Consider the following 25,538-nt stretch of genomic DNA (forward strand, 5'->3'; position numbering starts at 1 on the left):
ACTGAACTGATAGACAGGACCCATTAGGTTAAATGATTCCATCATTTTCTGTGATATAATATTGTTATAGCTACGGTGCTGAACCACAAGGTTGGATTTTTATATTGACCTAGGAATACAGAAACACTGTAAGGTATATTCTGAATTATCAAAAGCTTTATTTTATTTAGAAAAGCTTTAGTGTCAAGTATATTTTATTAATGGGGCCTCCCCTGATGGCTCATCAGGTAAAGAATTCTCCTGCAATGCAGGAGACACAGGTGACATGGGTCCAATCCCTGGGTTGAGAAGGTCCCCTGGAGGAGGAAATGGCAACCCACTTCAGTATTCTTGCCTGAAAAATCCCATGGACAGAGGAGCCTGGCGGGGTCCCCTGACCCCTATAGTCCATGGGGTCACAAAGAGTCAAACATGATTGAGCGACTGAGCAGAGCAGCATATTTTATTAATCTGTACTTATTTGGAAATGGGGAGTAAACAAACTGGAATATTCATGTAATCAGAAAATACCTGTCTGCCCTATTTCAAGATAAAGGACATTTATTAGCTTTGAATCACTCACTCTTCTTACTCTTATTTTCTTGTTTTCAATTTATTTCTGGACTCCCATCTCCTCTTTATATCTCTTCCTATTTATTTCAACACAATATATTTTGCTACCAAGTAGCTTTCTAGAGGGGCTTCAGGGCTTCTAGAGGTGGCTCAGGGTATAGAATCCGCCTGCAATGCAAGAGACGAAGGCAGACGCGAGTTCGATCCCTAGGTCAAGAAGATCCCCTGAGAAGGGAAGGACAACCCACTCCTGTATTCCTGCCTGGAGAATCCCATGGACAGAGGAGCCTGATGGGCTACGGTCCCTGGGGTCTCAAAGAGTCAGACACGACTGACGTGGCTGAGCACACACATGCACAAGCTTGCTAGAGATAGAAATACTCTCTGGCAAATATACATGAAAAAGGTATTCTGCAATGGCTCTGGGAGCATAAAGGCATTTACTCAGAGTGTGGCTTATTATTTAATAAGTGTATGAAAGCAAGTCATTTTTCTCCAATTAAGCATGACATCACCACGGAAGTCGACGCAAAAAGCTCTCTCTCTTCCCTGTGAATTAAAAGATAATCAAACCAACACAGACAGCGGTGGCAGAACAAGGGAGAGGAAATTAACGCGGATTTCCTGAGCTCTGCCCATCACCTACAAGCAAAAATCAAGGACACAATTTAAAGGAACGAATTCATGTCAGCTGGAACAGATGAAATCTGAGGCAATCACATTACATGATCCCTGATGCCAAACACTTAGAAACGCTTTGAGCACAAAGTCTGTGGACACTTCCAGGGCAGAGATGGCTGCTTGCTCAGGAGTCTTATCAGATATATCATAGGTTTGTAATGTTTTGCTTTATGTAACAAATTCCTTCTAGTAATTTATCAAAATACAATCACTACAGTAAACAGGTACTGCTGGGAAAAGTTTGGGTGCAAAAGTATAGGAAAAATAATGCAAGGAAAACAATGTTACAATGTTTTCACAAATTTTATTCTATAAAATGAATATATGCATATTCATTTTTACGTAGAATTATAATGCTGAATAATTTTACGAAGTAGGAAGCTAAGTACAATAAATAAAATACTCTTTCTAGAATCAATACCCACTGCTATCTTGTTGTGAAACCTTATTTACTTAAATTATTATTTACATAGTCTAGATTTTAGGCTGGAGACTATTATGAGAAATAAAAGTAGACAGAAAAGGAACAAAAGGATTCTTAGACTCACTGAACACACTGAAGGAATGACTGTGAACATAATACAGTTCAGTTTCTCGCACCAAGAACTATATGCAATATGCTGTGATCAACCATAATGGAGAAAACGATGAAAAAGAATATGTATACATATATATATACCATTGAATCACTTTGCTGAACAGTAGAAATGAACAACACTGTAAATCAACTATACTTCAATAAAATAAAGCTTTAAAAATACATCAAAGTTTTAAATGAATAAAAAAGTAATTTTCTCAATTTACCATCTCAGTGTAACTGGAAAACCTGAAAAAAATGTTTCTACTATGTTTTGAAACACAAATTTAATGGTATTATTATATTTTCCAAATAATATATGTTATTATCCTATTAAGACATGCCCTTAATAACCTATTAAGACACATCCCTGTTCTTTACAAGTAGCCATTTGGCAGAATTCTATCAACATTTGCAAAACTGTTGGATACACCGCATATGTCTCTTCATCCAAATGGACGAACAACCATAATAGCATCAGCCGGATCCAGCCGCCCCCCGCTTCAGAGATGCCGACAGGCTGTAACTACCCCTGGGACCGCTCAGCCTCACCTGTGCTTGCCAGCATCCTTCGGCTCTCGCCGGAAGCGTTGCCTCTCTGACACACACGTGAGCAGGAAGGGCAGGTGAGCCGGAGGAGACGTCCCACTTGTGTAATTACAAAAACCAACAGCACTGTGTTTCAGTGGGATGCCCAGCTCTCTGGGTCTGAAACCCTGGACCGGGCGGGGGGTTGGCCCCCCTGAGCTCTCGGGTGCCCCAGGAGAGGGCGGGGGAGCGTCCACATGCTCATTCCTTCACCACTGACCTTAATGCAGCACCTACGTGCACCAGGCGCCTGCTACCGGGGAGCCCGAACTTAAACACAATGTATACTTTGTAAGCAGATCCCCTGGTGATTTCTGTAGACAGAAAACACCCTCAGGAAAGCATTTCCCCGGCCAGCAGGAACAGAACAGAACAATCTGGTCTAGACATGTTATTTAAGATCTAGTATACATCATAGTGGGGCTTCCCTATGGCTCAGATGGTGAAGCGTCTGCCTGCAGTGCTGGAGACCCGGGCTCGATTCCTGGGCTGGGAAGCTCCCCCGGAGAAGGAAATGGCAACCCACTCCAGTACTCTTGCCTGAAAATCCCATGGACGGAGGAGCCTGGTAGGCTACAGTCCTTGGGGTCGCAAAGAGTCGGACACGACTGAGCAACTTCACTTTATACATCATAGTAGTTAAAGGCACAAGCTTTGGAGGCAAGCTGAACCAAGTTAGAGTCTTGATTCCCTACTTAAAATCAGTATGACCTCATTCAAGCTATTTGGCTTGTTAATACAGTTTATTCATCTATGAAAAGGATATAATTATACTTAGGATTCTAGTAGAGAGTTAATTAGATATGTCAGGTTTTACTTGCATAAAAAAAAAAAACCCCAAATCAAACTGGCTTAAACAATAAGAGAAACTGGTTGGAAAACATAACCAAAACGTTCTAAAGTAGTAAGGACTTCAGGCATGGGCTGATCAAGGCTCCAACCTCATTTCTCTTCAGCTCTGTGTGTTGGTTCCTCTGTAGAATGGGTAACCTCCTGCTCTCAGAAAGCTGCCAGGCTCCATGCCTCCTTGTTCCTCCAGAGCCAGTGAACAAAGGTCCCAAGTTATAACCCATTTTGACTGTCTTAGATGACATGCTCAACTCTGAGCTCATCACCATGGCCAGGAAAACACCACATTTAGTGTGTGCACATATACACATACACACACACATAGTTAAAACACAGGTACACATAAACTTAAATATTTATAAAGATCTGATCATTTTAATCTCCAGATTGTCAAAGTGAATGTTTCACATTGGTCTTTGCTGAGAAAGGAAACTTGTATTGTTTAGTTTTCAAATAGTTCAGGCCCCTTCACCTTAAAATTTATAAAATGCAAGAAAGACCTGTTGGCTGGAAAAATAATAGTCACTTCAACCCTGGTTTTGCCTCTACTTTTTTTCCTCCCAGAAGGAGAAGCTCTGGGAATGAGACTACCCATCGCCTTTTCACTGACAGACATGTATCTGGAAATAGGAAATGCACTTGAAGGGTAATTACAGAAAATCACGTTTTTCAAACACAAACGTGAGCTGCTGATGCTGACATAATACTGCAGAAGAGTGAAATTCATAATTACGGTGGATACAAAGAATTCAGGGAAGCAAAACAAATCCTTGTAGTTTCCGTTCTGGAGTCTCTCCTCATAGACACTGAAAACTATGAAGTCAGTCTTGTGGGCTCCTCACAAGCATTTCCACTGTCCTGTGAATGACAATACACTTGTTCAGTCACCAAGTCGTGTCTGACTCTGTGCCACCCCACAGACTGCAGCCCTCCAGGCTCCTTTGTCCATGGGATGCTCCAGGCAAGAATACTGGAGAGGGCGACCATGCCCTCCTCCAGGGGATCTTCCTGACCCAGGGATCAAACCCGGGTCTCCTGCATTGCAGGCAGATTTTCTACTGTCTGAGCCCACCAGGGAAGTCCTACATTTCCATAATGCTTTAAAGAGTTTCCAAAACGCATCTGACCCCACCAGTGGTCAGGGATGTCCCCCTGGGCTGGGGGAAAGGTGCGGGCTGAGATGAGCCCAGGGATGGGGCCCGCCAGTACAGGAAGGCTGGGGGGCCTCAAGTGGCAGTCCTTCAACAGTGGTGCAGGTGTGAGCTCCACGGACTTCAAGCTCAGATGTGGGGCTAGGGTGCGGAGCGCCCAGAAAACCCGGCCGGCTGCTGTGCCCCTGAGAAAGGTGGCCGAGGTCACAAGCACGGAGGGAATCCTTCACAGAACCAGGCTGCTCCGGAGACGGGGAGGAAGAGGAGGAGGAGGAGGAGGAGGAGGAGGGAACCTGCTTGTCCTGAGCCAGACAGCGGACTTGTAGGCTCTGAAGTGGGATGATGTATCACAACCACACTAGGAGTTCAAAAGCCTTCAAATGGGACTAGAAATTGCTTTAAGACATCACAAAAGCCACCTCCCTGGAATTAAACCTATTCCTCGGTAAGCACTGGCTTTTAAAATAAAAGCCCATTTGACTTTCATCGTTTTAGTTTTTAAAAATTGCTGGCACTAAAACATTTTGAAATTTCTGAATCTGCTTTTAAAATGTTGATAGTTCCTCAACCCTTTTAAGACATTTTACTGCTTTAAGAAATTTTAAGTGGTGACAATGTTTGGCTTTTGCATACTTTTTACTGCAGATGACACTCTACCAGCTACACTGTGAAAGCAGATTAGACGCTCTGCCTGTGGAAGATTCTAAAATGCCAGGCAGCCGACCGACAGTGCATAAGCAGGACCTACAGTTGAAGGACGGACAGTTCGGATCCTCCTCAAGCAGACGTGTGGTTTTGTCATGGTTTCTTAGTGGCTTTAATCCTCCCCACATTATTAGTCTCAGGTCATGGCCTTTTTTTCCTACATTTAAACCCTCTGAACCCAAGTCCTACAGATCATTTCTAGGCACATGGTAAATGTTCTGTTAATACCTGAGACTGTTTAGTTGCTTGTTGTTCAGTTGCTAAGTTGTGTCTGACTCTTGCGACCCCATGGACTGCAGCCCGCCAGGCTCCTCTGTCCATGGGATTCTCCAGGCAAGAATACTGGACTGGGCAGCCATTCCCTTCTCCAGCGGATCTTCCTGACCCAGGGATTGAACCAGCATCTCCTGCATTGGCAGGCAGATGCTTTACTGCTGATCCACTGAGGAAGCCCAATACCTAAGAGAGACTTCCAAAAAGACCTCCACGGACTTCACACGTGTTGCAGGAGACGCTGGCCCCAGAGAACACGTGTGGGGGACACAGCAGGACAGCGGTCCCGACGGCCACTCATGGCTGGTCCCGGACACAGAGCCCCCAGAGCAGAGCTCCATGGGTCCCAGATGAGACACACGTGGGTTCAAGGTTTTATGCAAATTCATGCACAGCCAGGAGGCTCAGAGGTCGCACAGAGCAGGGCCCACCTGGAGGACGCCATCAGAGGGGATGGGGGACGGGGGGTCCTCCCTACCAGCCAAGGGAGCACCACTTCCCCAGGCCCCGCCTGACCGTGCAGGGGCGTCTGTGACCCTGTGAACTTTCTCGAAACCCAGAACTCCGCAGGAATGGGGGGCAGAGCCCAAACCAAAGGGAGGAGCTCTGCTCGGGGCTTCTCCACCCAGCACCCTCCTCGTGAGACGGGGCGTGGCTCTGAGCAGGGACCACCCCTGCAGACTGGGACTCGGGCAGCGCGCTCCATGCCACCCTCGGTCACATGGCAACGACTCCTTTTCCTGGTTCCCACAGGACGTCCCCGTCCCAGCGCAAGCTCTCCAGGGCCAGGTGCTGGCCCTGAATGCCAGCCACGGGTCAGCTTCCGTGGGGGAGGCCGGGCATGGGCGGGGCGGGGCTGGGTGGGCGGGGCCTGAGTGGCAGACGTCACAGGAGGGGAGGACTGGAGGGAGGAGTACTGGAGGGAGGAGCACGGCAGATGGAGCAGGCTGGGGGCGGGGCGGGGAGGAGGGCCGTGGATCCCAGAGCAGGTGAGAGGCCTCTGCTAAGCTCCCAGACTCCTGAGATGCTCTGGGCAAGTGTCCGTCACCCCTAGTGAGTACACGCCCTATGGGGTGGAGTGCCCTCAGAGGTGCCCCTCTTCCGCCTCCCTCACGCAGGAACACAATCACAGTGACTCAAATCACTGTCACTTTCTTACGCCCATTGTTGGCGTTCCACGGTTGTGAACCGCAACGTCGAGTCAAAGGAAACACAGCGATGTGCTGACGGAGCCCGACGGCAGGGGTCTGAGTGCCCAGCCGAGTGCATGCCCACCCTCCGCAGACCGGCTTCAGCACGGCCCACCAGGCTCAGCGTTTTAATTCGCATCTCTATTGGAGTGAATTCTGCAAAGTCTTGAGTGCCTCACACATCCAAATCTGTGCATTCTCTCTTTGCTGAAATCTAGAAATACAAAAGTCGCGCCCAGCCTCACGCTGTTTCTAGGAGTTCTCTGGGATGAAGGCAGGTAGCAAGCATCGCTCCCTTATTCCGGCAGCCCACCTGCCCTCTTCCCTGAGCTGGGTACAAACTAAAGCGGAAAGCCAGAAGCCGAGGATGTTCTAAAAATGTGTTCTTTTCTGCTTTATCTGTTTTTTTTTTTTTTTTCCTTTACTTAATCTTCAAAGTCAACCAAACAGAGCAGGAAGTCATAGGACAACCGGGTCTCCCGCATTTGGCCCCTTCGCACACTGGCCGTGAGGAGGCTCCCCTGCCCGCCCACCTGGCCCCTCAGCCTCCTCCCAGTGGGTGGCCCCCACACCCCCCTCCCGTGCAAGCTGTCCACAGCACCCTCCCCAGGGCGTGTTCGACTCACTGCTCAGCATAAGAAGCTTTCCGCATTCTCCATCCTTAGAGATCGTCCTCGCTATCCTTTGGATGTAAAACATACATTTGAAAATTAACGTATCTAATCTCAGCTGCAGAAACTTTGCAACTATCCTGGGCCACAAGTGTTAAAACTGAGGCCTAAGGAGCAATCTGCTCCACAGTCACTAGCGCGTTTCCACCACAACTGCTCCAAAAGGGATACTTTCAAAGTAAAATTCCTCCATCCCTGTTCCTTAAAGATTCGACCGCACATTTTAACAGCCACATGTTTTAATAACCGTGCATTTTAACAAGTAAAAGCCGCCTTGGGGCGGACAGTGTGGCCAGGTGCCCCAACACAAAGAATGTCACAGCTCACGCTGACTGCAGACACCCAGGCTGATAAATCCTCCTCTCACGTGTGGGTTTTTTTTCGGCCACGCCAAGCGGCATGGGGGATCTTAAGTTCCCACTCCAGGGATTGAACCCGAGTCCCCTGCGGAGGAAGCGGGGAGTCTTACCCACTGGCCCACCGGGAAGTCCGCTGATCTGTGTCTTTGAATCTCCCTAATTTAATACAGGAGGGCAGAAGAGCCAAAAGAAAAAGCAGTTTTAAGAAGTCAGACCATTTCCATTGGCTCCTGAGCCCCACGCTAGCAGGCTGACACCAGGAGCGGCGGGAACCTCTCTGTTCCGCCAGAGCTGCTACTTCCCTGAATTACCTTTAAAATGACAGGGACTGGGACGACAGCGTCGCTGCCAGCAGCCTCTCGGCAGCTCGGCCCAGGGAAGCGGGCCTCGCGGGGACAGGGCTGACTGGGAGCGGGGGGCTCCTCAGAAGGGCAGGGAGGAGAGGCTGGCTCAGGAGGACGACCTCTCCTCCCCACAACGACACGCAGACCCCCTTCCAGACGGGGTCCATCACAGCCAGCTGTGGGCAACGCCACAGAGCCCAAGGGCAGACGCTTCCCTCACTGGGCACATCCGACCTGCCCGGCATTTAACAACTGGAGGACAGCCTCGCCACCGGTGCGGCCGACAGCGGGCAGGAGAGGGACGTGCCCGGGGCTGGCAAGACCCAGCACAGCCGGCGGGGGGAGCAGGGGACCTCTGGTTGGGGAGGGGGTCGGGGCGAGGGGACAGCACCCCTGCCACCCTCTCAGGGTGGGACAGCCTGCAGACCCTTGAGTGAAAGTGAAGGTCACTCAGTTGTGTCCACTCTTTGCGACCCCAGGGACTATACAGTCCATGGAATTCTCCAGGCCAGAATATTGGACTGGGTAGCCTTTCCCTTCTCCAGCGGATCTTCCCAACCCAGGAATCGAACCAGGGTCTCCTGCATTGCATGTGGATTCTTTACCAGCTGAGCCACAGGGAAGCCCAAGGATACTGGAGTGGGTAGCCTATCCCTTCTCCAGTGGATCTTCCCAACCCAGAGTCTCCTGCATTGCAGGCGGATTTTTTACCAACTGAGCTATCAGGGCAGCCTTGGGAGCTGGCAAACCAAAGCTTTTGGAGAAGATCGGGTGCTGAGTGTGTGCTGGTTGGAATAGGTCAGGGCTGTCTGATCAGTGGTGTTCCTGGGACCCCCTTTAAGGGATATCAAGGCACACAAGCAGATTTCTAACAATAACAGGTGCCGCTGATGAAAAATTATTCTGGCACTTGCTAAAGACAGTGAGAAAGACTTTATTCAAGGGACCACTGCCATGGGTTTGCAGCAGGGGAGCGAGACGGAGCTCCCATCCCATAAGAGGAGGACCTGGGGCTGGGGTAGGATCTGCAGCCCAGGGGCAGGTGGGGGGCAGGGCAATTCTTCGTAAACTGAGCTGAAGGCAGGTCCGGGTCGCCACACCTCGCCTGGGGGATGTGGGGTGAGGAACTGGACCACATGCCAAGGGTGCTCAAACACTGAGGCTGGCCGGGGGTCCTCTCTGAATCGACACAGCAGGATTCTAGCTGAAATCGGGCACGGTGGGCTCACCAAGGACAACACAGAAGCCCAAGGCCCGGCCAGTGGGAAAGACGGGCTGGGAGAGCCGGGCTCAAGTCTGAAGGGGGAGAGCTCTGTCGGCGCCCATCTTGTGGCTCCACACTCTGCCTCTTGCCCGCCTGGGGATCAGCCACAGTGACCAGACTGCGTGAAACATACTCACAGCCACCGCAGTCACCTCTCCCCCCGGGGTGCAGGCTCCTGGGGTTTAATTACACCTGCACCACCATGGCCGCGCCTTAGCCAACTCAACCGGCAGGGAAGGCTTCCTACACCGCTGCAAGTCAGATACGATGAACAATATTTTATACTGAATATATTTGAGCCGCTTGCTTGATTAAATCACACTGCAGCTTTATAGACTATCTGCTGGTAATTCCTACTTGAGTTTAATTTACTAGCTTTTACCAGTGAAAATACATCAGCTGACACGTGATGCTGCTGGGGGAAAAATACAACACAACCCAGCGTCATTGGAAATAATAGCAGTGCATTCTAGAGAATGCTTTTAGCTACACTGGCTTGCTTACTTAACACGCACAGAAGCTTGGACCAAAGAGCCTTTCTGGCTAAACTACTGGTTCCCAGCTAGACTCACACAGAACACACTCACCCCAGTCTCCCCACATCTGAAAGGGCACTGCTCACTGGAGCCCCACAGGGACTAATCCACACCTGGGCTCTTGCGCAAACATCACTCTTTACCTCCTGCTCCAGCCTCTGTCTCAGAGTCCCAGCACCTGTGACCCACTTATTAATTTGCCTCACCTAAGAAACTGTCCACCTGACATGCAAGAAACAGCATGCAATCCTGGGTAATTGGCAAAGCAGTTGATGTGGACAGATATGCCATTTTTTACTTAGCGTGATTTTATTTCATTTCTGCACTTCTACATGCATTAAAAATATACACAAATAGTCTTGGCGAGGGTTTCCCCAGTAGCTCAGATGGTAGAGCATTCACCCGCAATGCAGGAGACCTGGGTTCGATCCCTGGGTTGGGAAGATCCCCTGGAGGAGGAAATGGCAACCCACTCCAGTATTCTTGCCTGGAGAATCCCATGGACAGAGGAGCCTGGTGGGCTATAGTCTACGGGGTCGCAAAGAGGCAGGCACAGCTGAGTGACTAACACACAAGTCTTGGCTACATCAGGGTGGTGGAGGACGTTCAGTGAACAGGCCAAAGAGGTGAAAGAAAAAGGGGTGAATCTACAAAACAGACTCACAGACACAGAAACGGACTTGTGGTTGCCAAGCGGGAGGAGAGCGGGGGAGGGACGGATGGGAGTTTAGGATTCGTATTTTTTTTAGGAGTTTAGGAGTGGTATCAGACTCTTCTGTGACCCCATGGACTGTAGCCCTGCAGGCTCCTCTGTCCATGGGATTCTCCAGGCAAGAATACTGGAGTGGGTGGCCATTTCCTTCTCCAGGGGAGCTTCCTGCCCCAGGGGTTGAACCTCATCTCCTGTTTGGCAGGCAGATTCTGTACTACTGAGCCACCTGGGAAGCCCAAGCCAGCTATACTTCAATCAAACAATTTTTTTTTTTTAAAGGGGTGAAATCTCAATATGTTTAGTTGTCTTTTTACATGTTTTTGAATAAGAAACAATACTTTGGGGGTGTTTTCCTAGATGTAAGGAAAGAACGTGTGTAATGAAATTGCAAAGATAAGCAGATCACAAATAAGGAATTAAGTCTAGTGTCTTCAAAACGGAACAAAGCATAAATAAGTAAAACAATAAGCAAATTAAGTATTCACTAAAATGGAATTCCCCAGTGGCTCAGCAGTTAAGGAATCTGCCTGCAATGCAGGAGACCCAGGAGACACAGGTTTGATCCCTGGGTGGGGGGAAGATCCTCTGGAGAAGGAAATGGCATTCCACTCCAGTCTTCTTGCCTGGAAAATCCCATCAAAAGAGGAGCCTGGGAAGTTCCGGTCCACAGGGTCCCAAAGAGTTGGACACGACTGAGCACAAGGCACATGCTGAGGCTGAAAGTGGACTCTTTCTGTGGTCTCCACCGACCTGTCGCTGCTGCTGTCCAAAAGGCCAATAAAACAAGGATTAACATAGAATTTCTTTGGGTGCATTTACTGAAACTACCTGAAAATTATTTTAATTGCAAATGGTTTTGCTGGAAACCTCCCAACATCAAGAAGAGCTTACCAATCAAGGATCAAGAATAAGTTTGAATGCTTTAACTTTCCAGGAAGTTTGTTTTTTTTTTTCCCCCAGAATGGAGCCAACATTGCTATATTTGCTAATAGTCCCTTAACTTTTATTTTATGAGGATACCACGTTTCCTTTAAACAGGGTAAGTAAAATGTATTCATATGTGCACATAGATAATGATTGATTATCTGTAAGCATTGGAAATGGGAACAAATTGACAATTGATATAATTAACCACTGAACTCCAAAGATGCCAGTGATTTCACAGGACTTCCACCCTACAGAGCAGTTTCCATATGTGTCTTTGCCTCTCTCCCTAGATATTAAATTCGCTGAGGGCAGGGATCCGATGTTTATCTCTCAACTGCTTAGCATGGGGCACACGGTATGTGCTAAAAACTCTTTGAATGTGTAGATAAATGAGCAAATAAATGAATGAAACTCTTCTCCACTCCAGAGTTCACCACTATCAAGACCCCAGGGAGTGCGTGTGTTGGTGCTAAGTCACTTCAGTCGTGTCCGACTCTGTGGGACCCTACGGATTGCAGCCCGCCAGGCTCCTCTGTCCATGGGATTCTCCAGGCAAGAACACTGGAGTGGGTTGCCACGCCCTCCTCCAGGGGATCTTCCCGACCCAGGGATCACACTTGCCTCTCTGACGTCTCCTGCTTTGGCAGGCGGGTTCTTTACCACTAGTGCCACTTGCGAAGCCCCACCCCAGGGAGAGGACCTGCCTTTTGTCCTTCTCATTCACCCCCAAATGTCTTTCAGTAAAAACATCAAAATCAGGTGAAATGACAAAGAGAACCAAATTCCTGGCTTTGCTGCTGCTGCTGCTGCTGCTAAGTCGCTTCATCGCTTCATCGTGTCCAACTCTGTGCGACCTCATAGACGGCAGCCCACCAGGCTCCCCCGTCGCTGGGATTCTCCAGGCAAGAACACTGGGGTGGGTTGCCATTTCCTTTTCCACCTGGCTTTGCTAACCCCAAGCAAAAGAAGTGTTCCCTAAATGAACTGATCTTGAGTACTGATCCATTTAGCAAACTGGTAGATAAGTCTTACCCCGAGTAAACGATATCCCTTTTCATTAATCAAAGCCCAGTATTTTCTCCAGAATGTTTCCTGGCCAACCTCTCTGAACCTGACCGAGCCCTGAGCCATGCTCTGGAGCCTGCGGACACTTGGGAGGTTTTCCTGGGGTACCGAGGGGTGCTGGGTAGGCCTCCTTCCCCAAGATCTGCTAGGTCAGCACGGCGATGGCAGGGCGGTTTCTGATCTAGAACCCGCCTGAGCTCTGGTGCCTCGGCTTCAGGACCTGCACTGTAATGCATTCCTGGACCCCAGGTGACAGGCAAGATAAGGATGAGGAACAGCGATATCCAGGCCAGATGCCTGGGAGCTCCATCTTAGCCAGAGGGGCCACTGCTATCAAACGAATCAGGCTGGAAAACAGTCTGTGAGAACTGATCTCTGCCTTTCCTTCCCCAGGGTGCTCAGGACGGCGTCTCAACGATTAATTAATTACCAGGCTGGAACATGGCACAAGCCATGGGATCTGCAGGCCTCGGGGGAGACGGTGCGGGGGGTGGGGTGGGGGTGTGCGATCTCAGGTTCAGACAGAACCAGTAGACATTGATCAACATGAAAAACACCAATAAATCTGGGAAATACTTTATCAATACCCACAGCTAACAATGATTGATTACTGATTTTATCTTCCAGTCTCCATGTTAAACCTTTATGTATAGTAGCTCGGAATCATGAAATAGGAGTCACAATCATCCCCATTTCACAGAGGAGAAAAACGAGGCTGAGAGAGTTGAAGGAACTGCCCTGCTGTGAGAGGTAAAAGTGAGACTCCAATTTCAGTGGCTCTACTGCAAAGCCCACCGAGAACTTCCCAAATTCCAGAAAAGGTTCTCTAGGATAATTTTAGGTTATGGAGCACATTCCAAAAATATCCCCTAGAGTAGCTTTCTTTTTAAAAATGAAAATAGCCTTCATCTGTGCATCTTCTAATCCATGGTAAATTACAAAAAACCACACAACCTGAAATGGCTAAAATTAATAAGAGACAGCACATGCTCTCATAGTAAGAACTTCCTGTCAAACATGCTAGAAGCATAAACAAGTCATTTTGCTGCCCTGGGCCCCATTTTTTCAACTATAAAGTGAACAGTTAGATGAGGCAATAGTTACACCTTCTAGAAGTGCTATGGTTCTTAGGCAACGCTGCCAATGACCTGAGATCAGAGCTTTCTTGGGGGTGAGGGTCTGGCAGAGGCTGAGCCCTGAAGCCTTTCTAGGGTATGCACATAGAAATAGATTCAAGATATCCAAGTTACATTTAGAAGTCCCCCAAATCATTCTTGCCAGTAAATGATTTAGCCAACTCAGCTGGCACAATGCTGATACACTATAAAAACATTTAAGCTGTAATTTATAAACTGATTCCAAATCTTATATTAAGCAACCTGGCTTCTCTGTTCGTTAGAGTTTACCAAATGCTGAGTTCTAAACCTAAAAGTCAAGTCAAATGTAAAAGCAAGTATGAAACACTAAGTCCCTCCCTAGGAGCCTTTTTGATAAAGATGATACTGTTTCAATCTCCAAATATAATAACTACTGCTACTTTCCTGTTAATATCACTAGATACTGAATTTGAACAAAACAAATTTTTCAGTCTATTTTAAAATATAAATTTCACAGAAAGAATTAAAAAATAAGTTTCTTACAAAATGAGCTATCTTTTTCATTAGTCCGAATAGAGGAAATGCACATCCATGTTAAGCACTTTATACGTCCTATTTCTCAAACTCAAATAACTGACAAACCTCCTTCCTAAATTTCACATTTTTTTGGTGAGTGGTTCTTGGTCTCTAATCTGTAACTGAATGAATGAATGGTGGTGGTGATTTAGTCACTAAATCATGTCCGACTCTTGCAACCCCATGGACTATAGCTCATCAGGCTCCCCTATCCATGGGATTCTCCAGGTCAGAATACTGGAGTGGGTTGCCATTTCCTTCTCCAGGGGATCTTCCCAACCCAGGAGTTGGCCCCAGGTCTCCTGCATTGCAGGCAGATTCTTTACCAACTGAGCTACTGAATAGACAGGCTTCTTTGGGGAATGCTGGATGGCAGCCGGGCAGGAATATGGGATTTACTGGACTGAAGCACAGGTCAGCACTCAGTAGATGCCCCGGCAGGTGGAGGTACCACGAGGCCAGGACTGCTGCGTCCTAGGTGTCGGGACCTACAGCCCAGAACATGCCTATACACGCACACAGTAGGATCTCAGCGAACACTTGCAGGATGATTTGGTTGTTAAGTTTTCAGCAGGATTCTCAGGTTCTGCTCTCAGGGTTTTCCCTCCCTAGCAGTAGAATGAGGATAGTAACACATGTCTACCTGGATTTTCACAGGGATCAACTACAAGCAGCTGCTGACAGTGTCTGCAGAGAGTGGAGCACTGAATCAGTGCTGGGCATCTTTATCAGCACTTCTGTCCACCTCCAGCCAGGGCACCTGGGTCACACGAACTGCTCATTGATCATGTGCTGACAGACTACATTTCTCCCTCATCCGCTTGACCTTCTGCATGCCTGATGGTTTATTTATAGCTTATTTTGTATGCAGAAATTTTATTTTCACACTGAAGTAACATCACTTCTTAGTCCCCACTCCCCACTTGGTTCCTATTGTATTCTTTTTTGAGGCACTTCCACAGCCCAGAACACCAGTGGTAAATGTATCGTGCCCATAGGATTCCTGGCATCCAGGAGGGCCAGTGTTTAGGCTCCTTTTCCTAAACAACACCAGAGTTCACTGCCTCCCCTGGGCAAGGACATGAATGGAGGGAGACAAGAAGCTGTATAATAAACTTGGCATTTAGGTATGAAGGTAAAAACTCTTCTGAGTTTCTGTTCTTGTCCACTTTGGTGTTTTTTAAATGCCTGGCATCCAGGAAGATGACTTATCCCAATGAACTTATGCTTCTTTATCGGCATGAGGTTTAAAGGTAGCCCTCCTCCATTATTGAATTATTGAATTAACAGTTGTATTTGAAAGATATGTTTTATCCTCAGAAACCAGTCACAAAGATCCTACCTAGTCCTTAAAATTCTGATTTAGTGATTTCATAACAGAAACTTTTAAAACAAGTCCTTCTCTGTTGCTTTCAAGTCTACTCCAGAGCTTCGCTTAAAGATCTCTTGTTACAGAACCCACGCCTCTATCTAATATCATGGCAGCCAGGACAAAGAAACCCAAGATGAAAAATGTGACATTGTTCCCACTGATGTGACTTCATTAGAAGCAAACACATCAAAACCTCCATAGGTGCCAGCCTTGTGGCAAAGGCGAGGACAATGTCAAAAGAAATCTCTAGGTTGTGTCCACTAGCTCCACCCCCCCCCAAAAAAAAAATCCATAATATCTCTTTTTTTCACTTAAACATGCTTCACAGTTTGGTCATCTACAGACTCAACCATGTAGTTTGGACACTGGAATGCAGAGAATAAGATGTGATTGTTGAAATACAAAACACATTAGAGAACCGTGCACAGACTACTTGGAAACCCGAAGATGACAAGATGTAGGACCGGAGAAAAGGGTCCTCTGGGTTTCAGAATGAATCCATATCACACCCAGAGGCACAGGGCTATTGCATCAGGCACTTTACTACGGAGCACCATTTCAGACTAGTCCAGGTGGATTGTGGTGCTGCCCTTAAAAAAAAAAAAAAAATCCCTTTTTGTCAATTCTACACTGATTTCAAATACACGAACAATCTACACTACATGGTAGTATCTGTGTGGCTTTGGGTCTCTGTAAAATAAACCTGATCAACACCAGCCGAGGGTGAGGCTTGGGAGGCTGTGTACTTGGGACTTCTGAGGTGCCACCCCAAGCGGCACAGGCTGAAATCCTCTCCACCCAGAGCACCCTGTGGGCACCCGGGGTGACTACCCCAAATCCTGCACAGAGCGTGGAACAAAAAACTGGTTAGAGACTCAACGCGGGTAGAGCTTAGTTCCCGCTGAGGATCCGAAGACCCGTCCAAGGATTTACCAAGTCCCGACAATAACGTTCGGTTTTAGGAAGATCGGAGCGGCTCTCAACTTTAGCTCCCTGACACGGGTCGCAGGGTGACCGTGCATCTGACAATCGTAAGGGCTCGCGACGGCCCCAAGATCCGCAGCCTCCTCCAGGGCGCGGTGGGGACCGGGGTACCCGCGCGCTCAGAGGCGAGGGCATTTACCTCGAGTCGGCTAAGACTGGAGCTCTTGGAGCGCGACTTCTTGCGCAGGTACACGGAGAAGAACCTGCGCACCGTGAACTTCTTCATGCTCAGCTCCATCGCCCGGCGCCCAGCCGCGAGGAGCCGCAGGGCCGGAGGACGCGCATCCCCGGCGCATCCCAGGCGCGCGGGGTCAGGTCCGCTCGCGGGCGCGAGCGGCCGGGGAGCCCGGGACGGAGGCCATCGGCGCGGGGCGCGGGCGGCGGGCACAAAGGGCAGGCCGAGCCGGCCACAGCGGCCGGGGGCCCAGCGCTCCCGCCTCCTCCCTCCTCCTCCTCCTCCTTCTCCTCCTAGTCCAGCCTGCGAGGACCAGCCCCGGGCAGCCTCGCCCCTCCGCGCCCCGCCCACGGCCACTACTACCAATCAGCGCCCGCCGCTCCGTCCGGCCTCCGCCACTACGACCAATCAGAGTCTGCCGCCCCAGGCTCTCCCCTCCCCCTCCTCCTCCTCCTCCTGGTCCAGCCTGCTAGGACCAGCCCCGGGCAGCCCCGCCCCTCTGCGCCCCGCCCACAGTCACTATCGCCAATCAGAGCCCGCGGCCACTCCCGGCCCTCCGCCACTGCGGCCAATCAGAACCTGTCGCCCCGAGATCTCCCCTCCCCCTCCCCCCTCTCCCTCCTCCTCCTCCTCCTGGTCCAGCCTGCGAGGACCAGCCCCGGGCAGCCCCGCCCCCTGAGCCCCGCCCACAGCCACTACCGCCAATCAGAACCCGCCGCCCCGCGCCCTCTGCTACTACGGCCAATCAGAGCCTGCCGCCCCGGACTCTCCCCTCCCCCTCCTCCTACTCCTCCTCCTCCTCCGGCCCGGGACAACCAGCCCCGGACAGCCCCTCCCTGCCCCGCCCCCCACCACTACCACCAATCAGAACCCGCCGCCACGCCCGGCCACGCCCACCTCCTCGTTTCCCCTCCACTGCCACCAATCAGCGCCCAGCGCCCCACTGCCCCAGGCTCTCGCTTCTTCTCCCCGCCCCTTCCTTCCGCGTACGCGCTTGCTGTGGCTCCGCCCCCACCGCCCCTTCCGCCAATCAGCGCCCTCGGCGGCGCATCCCTAATGAGCCCGCGGAGGGGACCGCGGCGCCGCGCGGGGCGAGCTGCGCGGCTGCTCAGCAGTAGCGACTGTCGCTGTCTCTCTCTCTCTCTCTCTCTTTGGTTGGCCTGCTGGGCTGTTTCCCTAGCTTGGGGTGTCATTATGTTTTCTTTCCTTAAAGCATCCATATAAGGACTTGGCCCTCATGCGTTTCTGTACAGAACAAAACTTTGATTGCTGATTAGCAAACACTTATAGAAAACGGAACAAAACGGGGTGGAGGGTGCGCCAGGAGCCTGCACGCGTGAGCTCTACACCGCTCTTCGCCCCTTGGCCCCAGCAGCCCTCCCCTTGAGCGCGTCCCCGCAGCCTGGACGCCCGACCTGGGGGTCCGCCAGTCCTTGCCCGATTCTGAGTGGACCCCCGCGCAGCCCAGGGCGGCCGCAGCCAGCTGGAGAAGCCTCCGCGGTTGTGTTTGGAGAACAAAGACATACATCCGTTCTCCATGACCTCCGACTCCATATATAGAAAATTACCCAAACGGAAGATTTATCGGGCGTCCTGAGTGTCCTGAGTCAGGGCTCTCAGAAACCAGCTGCTGCTGTAGGGCTGCAGGGGATTTGCCTTAAAGGGGAACACAGTTTCCCGCGCCCCCTACCCCCACCCCCCGCCACCAGAAATGCTCATCAGAGGGCTGGAAGCCAGTTCAGATTTGTGACCTTTAGACTTTGTGCAGCCTTTTCTGTTTTCCTTTTGTGCATTGTCCACGTATTTTTGTTTAAAACACGGACCAGACAATCTCATTAACAAACTACCACCACGCCCTGAAAAGTCCAGAAGCATCCGTGCACGTGGCGCTGTGTGACAAGTACTGCTTTGCCAGGCAGATTGTGAAAAATCTACCTGTCATATGATCCCCTGGCTTAATCAAAGGCTGCATTAATACTGGTGTCAGGCTATCTTTGCTATAGCGAGTAAACAGCAGAGGCTCCCAGAAAAGAACTGGTAAGTTCATGCTGCACCTGGGTCAGCAGGTGAGGTCAGACACTCTCTCTGGGGTTTAGCAGGGGTAAGCACAGTCAGTTTAGCATCAAGATGCTGGCGCTGCCATTTCCTTGCTGGATGAGCCTGAGCACACTTGCACGTTCTGTGTTCCCACTGCGCATCTCTAAGATGAAAACAGGCCCCGGACTGGGTCCTGCTTCCTGCAAGGATTCTGCTTGGGGGCCATTATCCCTACTCCGCAGAGGAGCTTCCTACCACCCTGTGTCTCCTGCCAGCACCACTCAGGCGTCCCAGCTCTAAGCAAACAGAGACAGGCCAGGGCTTTGCCACGTGGCTGCTCTGGCAAAGACAGCACTTGATGGACAGCAGACATCAGGCTGGTCACCGGCTCCAGGAATGAGGAAGAGGCCGGCTGTGCGTAGATGATACAACTAGTCAGACGCAGGATTATGGCTTGCCAGCGATGCTAGCTCAAGGGCACCCTGTGCAAGACAAACACCTGGGGTCGGTCCAGATCAAGGCTTGTGTTTCACCAACAAGAGCATTTGACTTGTTGTAACAAGACAGGAAAGGCATTGTCTATGGGACATTCAGGATCCCCCATGTTCGAATGCTACAAAATGGCTCTATTGAACTTGGACATCTCAAAAGAAAAAGAAAAGTAGCTTTCATATGTCAACTGAGGAATTTATTTCATTGCTAGAACAAGTCTGTTTGCTTTTGTCCCGGTAAAACAGAGATATATCAAAATCTCTAGCAATCATTTGCCACCACGGTGTGTACTAATGCAACCAAACCCTCCAGATCAGCAGACCTTGGGTAGGTATCAGGGCCCACTTTAACCTGACTCCAAGCGATCCCTAGCAAATATTGGGAAAGAAAAGATGAGCTTAATAAAGGCTGGTCCCAGATGATAGAGTGGGGAGGCTTGGAGAGAAGACCAAGAGCTCAGAAACCCCTGATTATCCTGAGTCTCTTCCTGACTTAAGCATGATTCATCTGGGACTGAATTCAATGGCCACTGCTGCTTCTAAGAGAGGACCAGACTGGTCGGTGTGCATTCAAATGGGTTGAACACAGGATTACGGAGCTCCTCTGAGCACCTGGCCCTGTGCTTTGCACGCAGGAGTACAATGTGATTACAACATGGCCCCTGACCTCCAGAAGTTCACAGCTGTGTGCTCAAGGAGGAAAATGAACAGACAAATCTGATGTAGGTTTTACATAATGTGGAAGAAACATGTTAAAAAAAAAACATGCTCCATGAACAGAGATGAACAAAGAGTCGACCCTAACTGGAGAAGCCGAGGAGTAGGGCGCTTTGGGGTGAGCTCTGGGGACAAGGAGACGTGTTCTGTGCAGACAGAGGAAGTGAGGTCCCAGAATGTGGAAGAACAGGGTTAATGAGAACTTGGAACAAATAAAATCTCATGATTGATTAATGAAAACTAAAGTTTGTACCAAGTCCCAAAAACACAGAAGGCAAAGGATTTGAGAATCCCAAGGATGATAACCGGGAACGGTCCTTCTCTGGGAACAGGCCACCCTGGGCAGAAAGGGGAGGCAGGCTTCTGTCAGGAAGGTAACTGGCAAAGTCTGTGCCCTCTCACCTTGCTTTCCCTCTGCCCAGAGGGCTTTCAGGGATTCGGAGGACGCCTCCTCCTTTATTTCAAACCCTGCCAAGAGAGCTGTGATGTCTGGGGGTCAGGAATTCTGCAGGAGAGAGCAGGGCAGCCCCAGCCCCAGGGAGGCCCCAGGAGGGGCTGCTCACAGAGTGGCCTGCGTCCCAGGGCCCGAGCAGAAAGGATGTAGCAGTGTCTCCTACACACGGTGGCCCAGCGGTGAAGAACCCGCCTGCCAACACAGGAGATGTGCGTTTGATTCCTGAGCTGGGAAGATCCTCTGGGGTAGGAAATGGCAAGCCACTCCAGTACTCTTGCCTGGAGAATTCCATGGACAGAGGAGCCTGGCGGGCTTTAGTCCATGGGGTCACAAAGAGCCGGACACGACTGGGCAACTAAGCACACACACAAGTGGTTCTTCGCCCAGGGGCCCAGCAGAATCACACAGAAATGCTCTCTAGAGAAATCTGCTTTAAACCCAGGATTCAAAGAATTCCTTGCATACAGCTTCCAGGAGCTCACAGCCACTGAACAGGGACACAAGGAGGGGGTCAGCAAAGTCAGCAAGACAGCCGACTACAGAATCAGACGTTCGGACTTTGGCTCTTGGACTTAACCAGGTGTTGGGTATAAAATGAAATTTAATGTGTTTAAGGAAATAAAAGAAACGAAATAGGATCAACAGGACTTCCCTGGTAGTCCAGTGGTTGAGAATCTGCCTGCCAGTTCAGGGGACACGGGTTCGATCCCTGGTCTGGGAAGATCCCACATGCCGCGAGGCAGCTAGGCCCGTGTGCTCTACAACTCCTGAGCCTGTTCTCTGGAGCCCACACTCCCCAACAAGAGAAGCCACTGCGATAAGCCTGAGCACCGCACCAAGAGAGTAGCCCCGGCTTGCCGCAACTAAAGAAAGGCTTATACGAAGCAGTGAAGATCCAGTGCAGCCCAAAATTAAATAAGTACATAAATATATATTTTTTAAAGAAAATATGATTAAGAAACAAGAGACTCTAAACATGAACAAAGTAACTCTGGAAATGAGACGATGCAGTCTGGACACCAAACAGGTGCAGGTGAATATAAACATCCTCCTTATCAGAGAGCAAATTCAATGCAGCTACGGTGAGGTAAGCATGATCTAAAGATGCCGCGGTGAGAAGCACTGCATTGTGGGATGTACGTCAGAAAGGGAAACATCTGGAATGACGTTCCTACCCACTCTTCCAATTATGACTGTGCCGAAATCCTCTGAGCCTCTAGAACCGGGGCTGACTTTGTCAAGGGGTATAGTTGGCAACGTCTGGGGACATTCTGGGGTCTCACAACTGGGGGTGATGGGAAGGCTGCTACTGGCATCTTGATGAGTCTCTGCAGCACACAGGACATCCCCACAGAGGACGAGCCCGTGCAGAACTCGCCAGTGCCGAGGTGAGAAAGACCCCTCTGCGAAACCTGTCTATACCTTGCTCACAAGATCATCACTGCAAAACCGGCAATCCACGCAGGAAACCAAAATGAGGAAGTGCTCCACAAATTGTAAAGTGCTCAACAAAGACGTTATTTGTTAAAATCCTAGAGTTCCACCCAGGAAGATCAATGACATGCCCGGGAAAGGAGTAGCCCCCCACTCCATGTTCTAGAATGCTAATCTGGAAGCTTGCTCCATCAGTCTGTGTCATCCAGGTAGGGCACGGCCAGTCACCCCATCACCCGAACCAGAGGATGAGACCGCCAGCCACTGTGTCACGAGTGGGTTCCGTGTGCAGGAGTCTCCACAGTGTTCCTGTCTCCCTGCTTTCCAGCTGTTCTCCCCAGAGTATGGTCCTTCAGGGCTCAAGACTGGGCCCCACAGGTCACCTGCAGTCTGCCGACCAACGTGACCTTTTTAGAAGCAGAGCCCGAGGGGTGGGGAGTGGATTCTCCTACACGCAGCACCTCTCCTCCTGGGCCCACCGCGCCCACACCTGTGTGCATAGGAGTGTCCAGCCTCCGTGGGGCCACAGCCACTGCCAGGGCGTCCTTCCTGCCCCCTCCTACCGCCTCAAGATTCAGCATTACTCCGGGAGGCCTACTGAAGTCTGTGCCCCACAGGTGGTGCCAGGGCGTCCTCCCCAGGGTCCTTATTACCCTAACCTGCTAGATAACCACTCCTGGCCTCTGTTAGCCTCTCACACCCACGTGGACACACTCCAGATGGCCACTGTGCGCGGCACCCTGACACGCTGGCTTAAAGGGATTTGGTGATGACTGTTGAAGATCTGGGCCTGCATTATCATTCCATCTCTGTGATACACTGTGAATGCTATGAACCAGAGGTAGTGAACCCATTTACGAGGTGGAGACACTGAGGCCCAGGGAGGTGAGCTGACCATCTAAACTCACACAACAGAACAAGGAGAATTCAGACAAGGTCTGCGTGTCTAGGTCCTCACAGATTCACAACACTACACTAGCTGGGTGTCAAAAGAAGCCACAGGAAGGGCTGGCCACGGTGGGAGACAGGCCAGGGTCCTCGTTTTCCTGGACACCTGCCCTTGACCAAGAAATGCTCTTGGGGCCGAGATTAGAGCATCTAATTCCGGCGTTAGAGCATCTCACAGACCAGCTCCGGTGGCGGCCTCCAGTGGCTTCACTACTGCCTTGGGGACACACAGCGCGTGAGTCCTTGGCGGCAGGACGCGTGGTCTGGGAGCAGGGAGGCCAGGCGTCCTTGTGAAACCCCAGTTTACTCCAGGGGCTGTGGAGGGACGCCAGGGTGAGGCTCTGACCACGTGCGCGAGCCCGGGCAGGACGTTTGAAATCATCAACGTGCTTGCGCTCGCTGGGTCTTCTCGGTTTATCAATTTTAAAGCGGGGAGGGGCGGAAAGCTTTGCGTTCACAGGTGCCGCCATCTGTAGGACTTCCGGGTTTGCGCTTCGCTGCTGTTTCCACGATGTTATGGGTTGGGTCCTGTCCCCTCTAAAAACGTATATTAAAAGTCTGACCCCCAGAACCTCAGACTGTGGCTTTATTTGGAGAATAGGGTCACGGCAGGTGTAACTGGGAAGATGAGGTCGTGCTGGACAAGGAGGGCCTCACCCGGCATGACTGGTGTCCTCCAAAGAGGGGCCGCGTGGAGGCAGGGACAGCGGAGGAGGCCGCAGGGACACGGAGGCAGAGGCCGGAGGAGGCGGAGTGAGAAGAGGCGGGGCGGTTCCGAGCAGCTGGCCCTGCACCCCTGACCTTGGACTTCAGGCCTTCAGACCCGTCAGACAGTTAGTGTCTGCCGTTTGAACCTCTGTGTGTGGGGCTCTGTGCTGCTCGTCCTTTGTTATGGAGACAAACATATTCTTCATCCCACAAATTTGCAGTGAACCTTCCTGATGAAGACGGTCAGTAGGGAGGCGCACGACCAAATGGAGAATTTGGACCAAGCCTATGTGCGGAGATGGGGCTGTGAACAGAGGAATAAGGGGCTTTCTCTTGTCAACCCAAGCCCATACATAAACTAGAGAGGAACTTTGAAAGGAAGGGAACTCACAGGAAAGAGGAAACAGGTTAAAACTATAGCAGGAAGGATTTTTGTAACTTAAAAAGGGAAAAAAAAAAACACCCACCCTCTTATAATAGAAAAGTTTCTTAAGACCTGGACTGGGTACAAAGGAGAATGTAAACTCCTTGCCAGAATGTTTTTTAGCAAGAAATCTTTTTTTTTTTAATATTTATTTTTAACTGGAGGATAATCGCTTTACGATGTTGTGCTGGTTTCTGCCACACATCAACCTGAATCAGTCACAGGTACACATATGTCCTTCCCTCTAGAACCTCCCTCTCACATCCCACCCCTCTACAGCCTTGCAGGCACTAAACGTTTATATTAGCAATGAGAACTAGACAAACACATCCAAAAATATGCAGGGACACCAAACAAAACAACAGGGCTTTAGGCTGCACGGCGTGTCGTGTTCTGGGGTCCGTCCCTCACCTTCTTCATCAGAAGGACGCAGGACCAGGCTGGGCGGTGGGGGAGGGCGTTCTTGGCAATATGATGGGTTACATATGCAGAGGGGCTTTCCTGAGACACAGAAAACAAAGGGAAATTCCCCTTATTTTTCTCAGAGCATGGCTGAGCCAACAGTGAGCAGGGGAAAACACATTCAGACCAAGATTGAGAATAAGAAGTTCTCCCAAGGTAAGTGATGTTGCGGGCAGCCTTTGTCCTGGAGCCTGTGACCATCCCTCTGGTCTAGACCTGAGGTCTTAACAGGATCTGAAGAATGGGTGGGACTCGGGGGGAAGGGTGAGGACTGGAGAAAGCCTGGGTCATGCAGGGCAGGTCAGACCCACCCTGAAGGCAGGACCCCATTGGGGCAGACTGTAAGGTGAGCTGGGAAATTCTCTCCCTGCAGGAGGAGAGTTGCTTTTACAGGTGTGAGCACTGGAAAGAGAAAGAGAAAAGAATTCTCCTCTCTGGTTTCTGCAGCTCCCACACATGATGGTTGGAGGACAAAACTTACCCTCCGTGTGTGACCTGAAAAACTCCAAGCCAGAAACTTCCTTTTTAAAGATCCCAGTTCACAGCAGCAAAAGGGCCATGCGGAAGCAAATGTAAGTTCTCTGGAGGAACATTCTTCAAACATGTCTCAAAGCTTCAACACAGAGAAAACAGTAAGGAATGTGAGCTCGCAGTGATCAGTTGCTAAATTCAAGAGGAGCTAGGTCACCAGGAGCAAGAGAGAGCAGAGATAACAAGCTACAGAGTCAGACAGCGTGGAGACTACGGGAACTGAAGCCTTTGTATAATTTATATAAAGTGTGTTTGCTTAATATGTTTAAAAAACAAAAGGGGGATTGAAGGCATTACAAGGAAACTAGAGATTATAAAATGATCAAGCAGATTTGTAAACGAAAGTGGAACTTTGCAAATAAAACTGTAATAATGTAAATTTACAACAGATTTTATTTTCTTGGGCTCCAAAGTCACCACATACACTGACTGCAGCCATGGAATTAAAAGGCGCTTGCTCCTCGGAAGAAAAGCGATGGCAAACCTAGACAGTGTGTTAAAAAGCAGAGGCATCACTTTGCCGACAAAGGTCTGTCTCGTCACAGCTGTGGTTTTCCCTGTAGTCATGTACGGATGTGAGAGTTGGAACACAAAGATGGCTGAGCGCCGGAGAATTTGCTTTTGAATTATGATGCTGGAGAGTCCTCTGGACTGCAAGGAGGTCAAATCAGTCCATCCTAAAGG

General features: G+C 50.0%; 1 protein-coding gene across 5 annotated transcripts in view; it reads right to left on the minus strand.

Moving 5' to 3' along the window:
- Window positions 1-25,538, minus strand: part of RPS6KA2 (ribosomal protein S6 kinase A2) — a 279,856-nt gene that overhangs the window by 146,208 nt on the left and 108,110 nt on the right. The window contains exon 1 of one of the 5 annotated variants that reach the window (XM_043888662.1): window positions 16,613-16,959. The exons of the other annotated variants lie outside the window; for them this stretch is intronic. Coding sequence (XP_043744597.1) covers window positions 16,613-16,711 — 99 coding nt within the window. The 5' untranslated portion in view covers window positions 16,712-16,959. Of the gene's footprint in view, window positions 1-16,612; window positions 16,960-25,538 lie in introns of those variants that run through there. 5 annotated transcript variants of the gene reach the window in all.

This window comes from Cervus elaphus, chromosome 26 (assembly GCF_910594005.1).
Source record: "Cervus elaphus chromosome 26, mCerEla1.1, whole genome shotgun sequence".
Taxonomy (NCBI): Eukaryota; Metazoa; Chordata; class Mammalia; order Artiodactyla; family Cervidae; genus Cervus; species Cervus elaphus.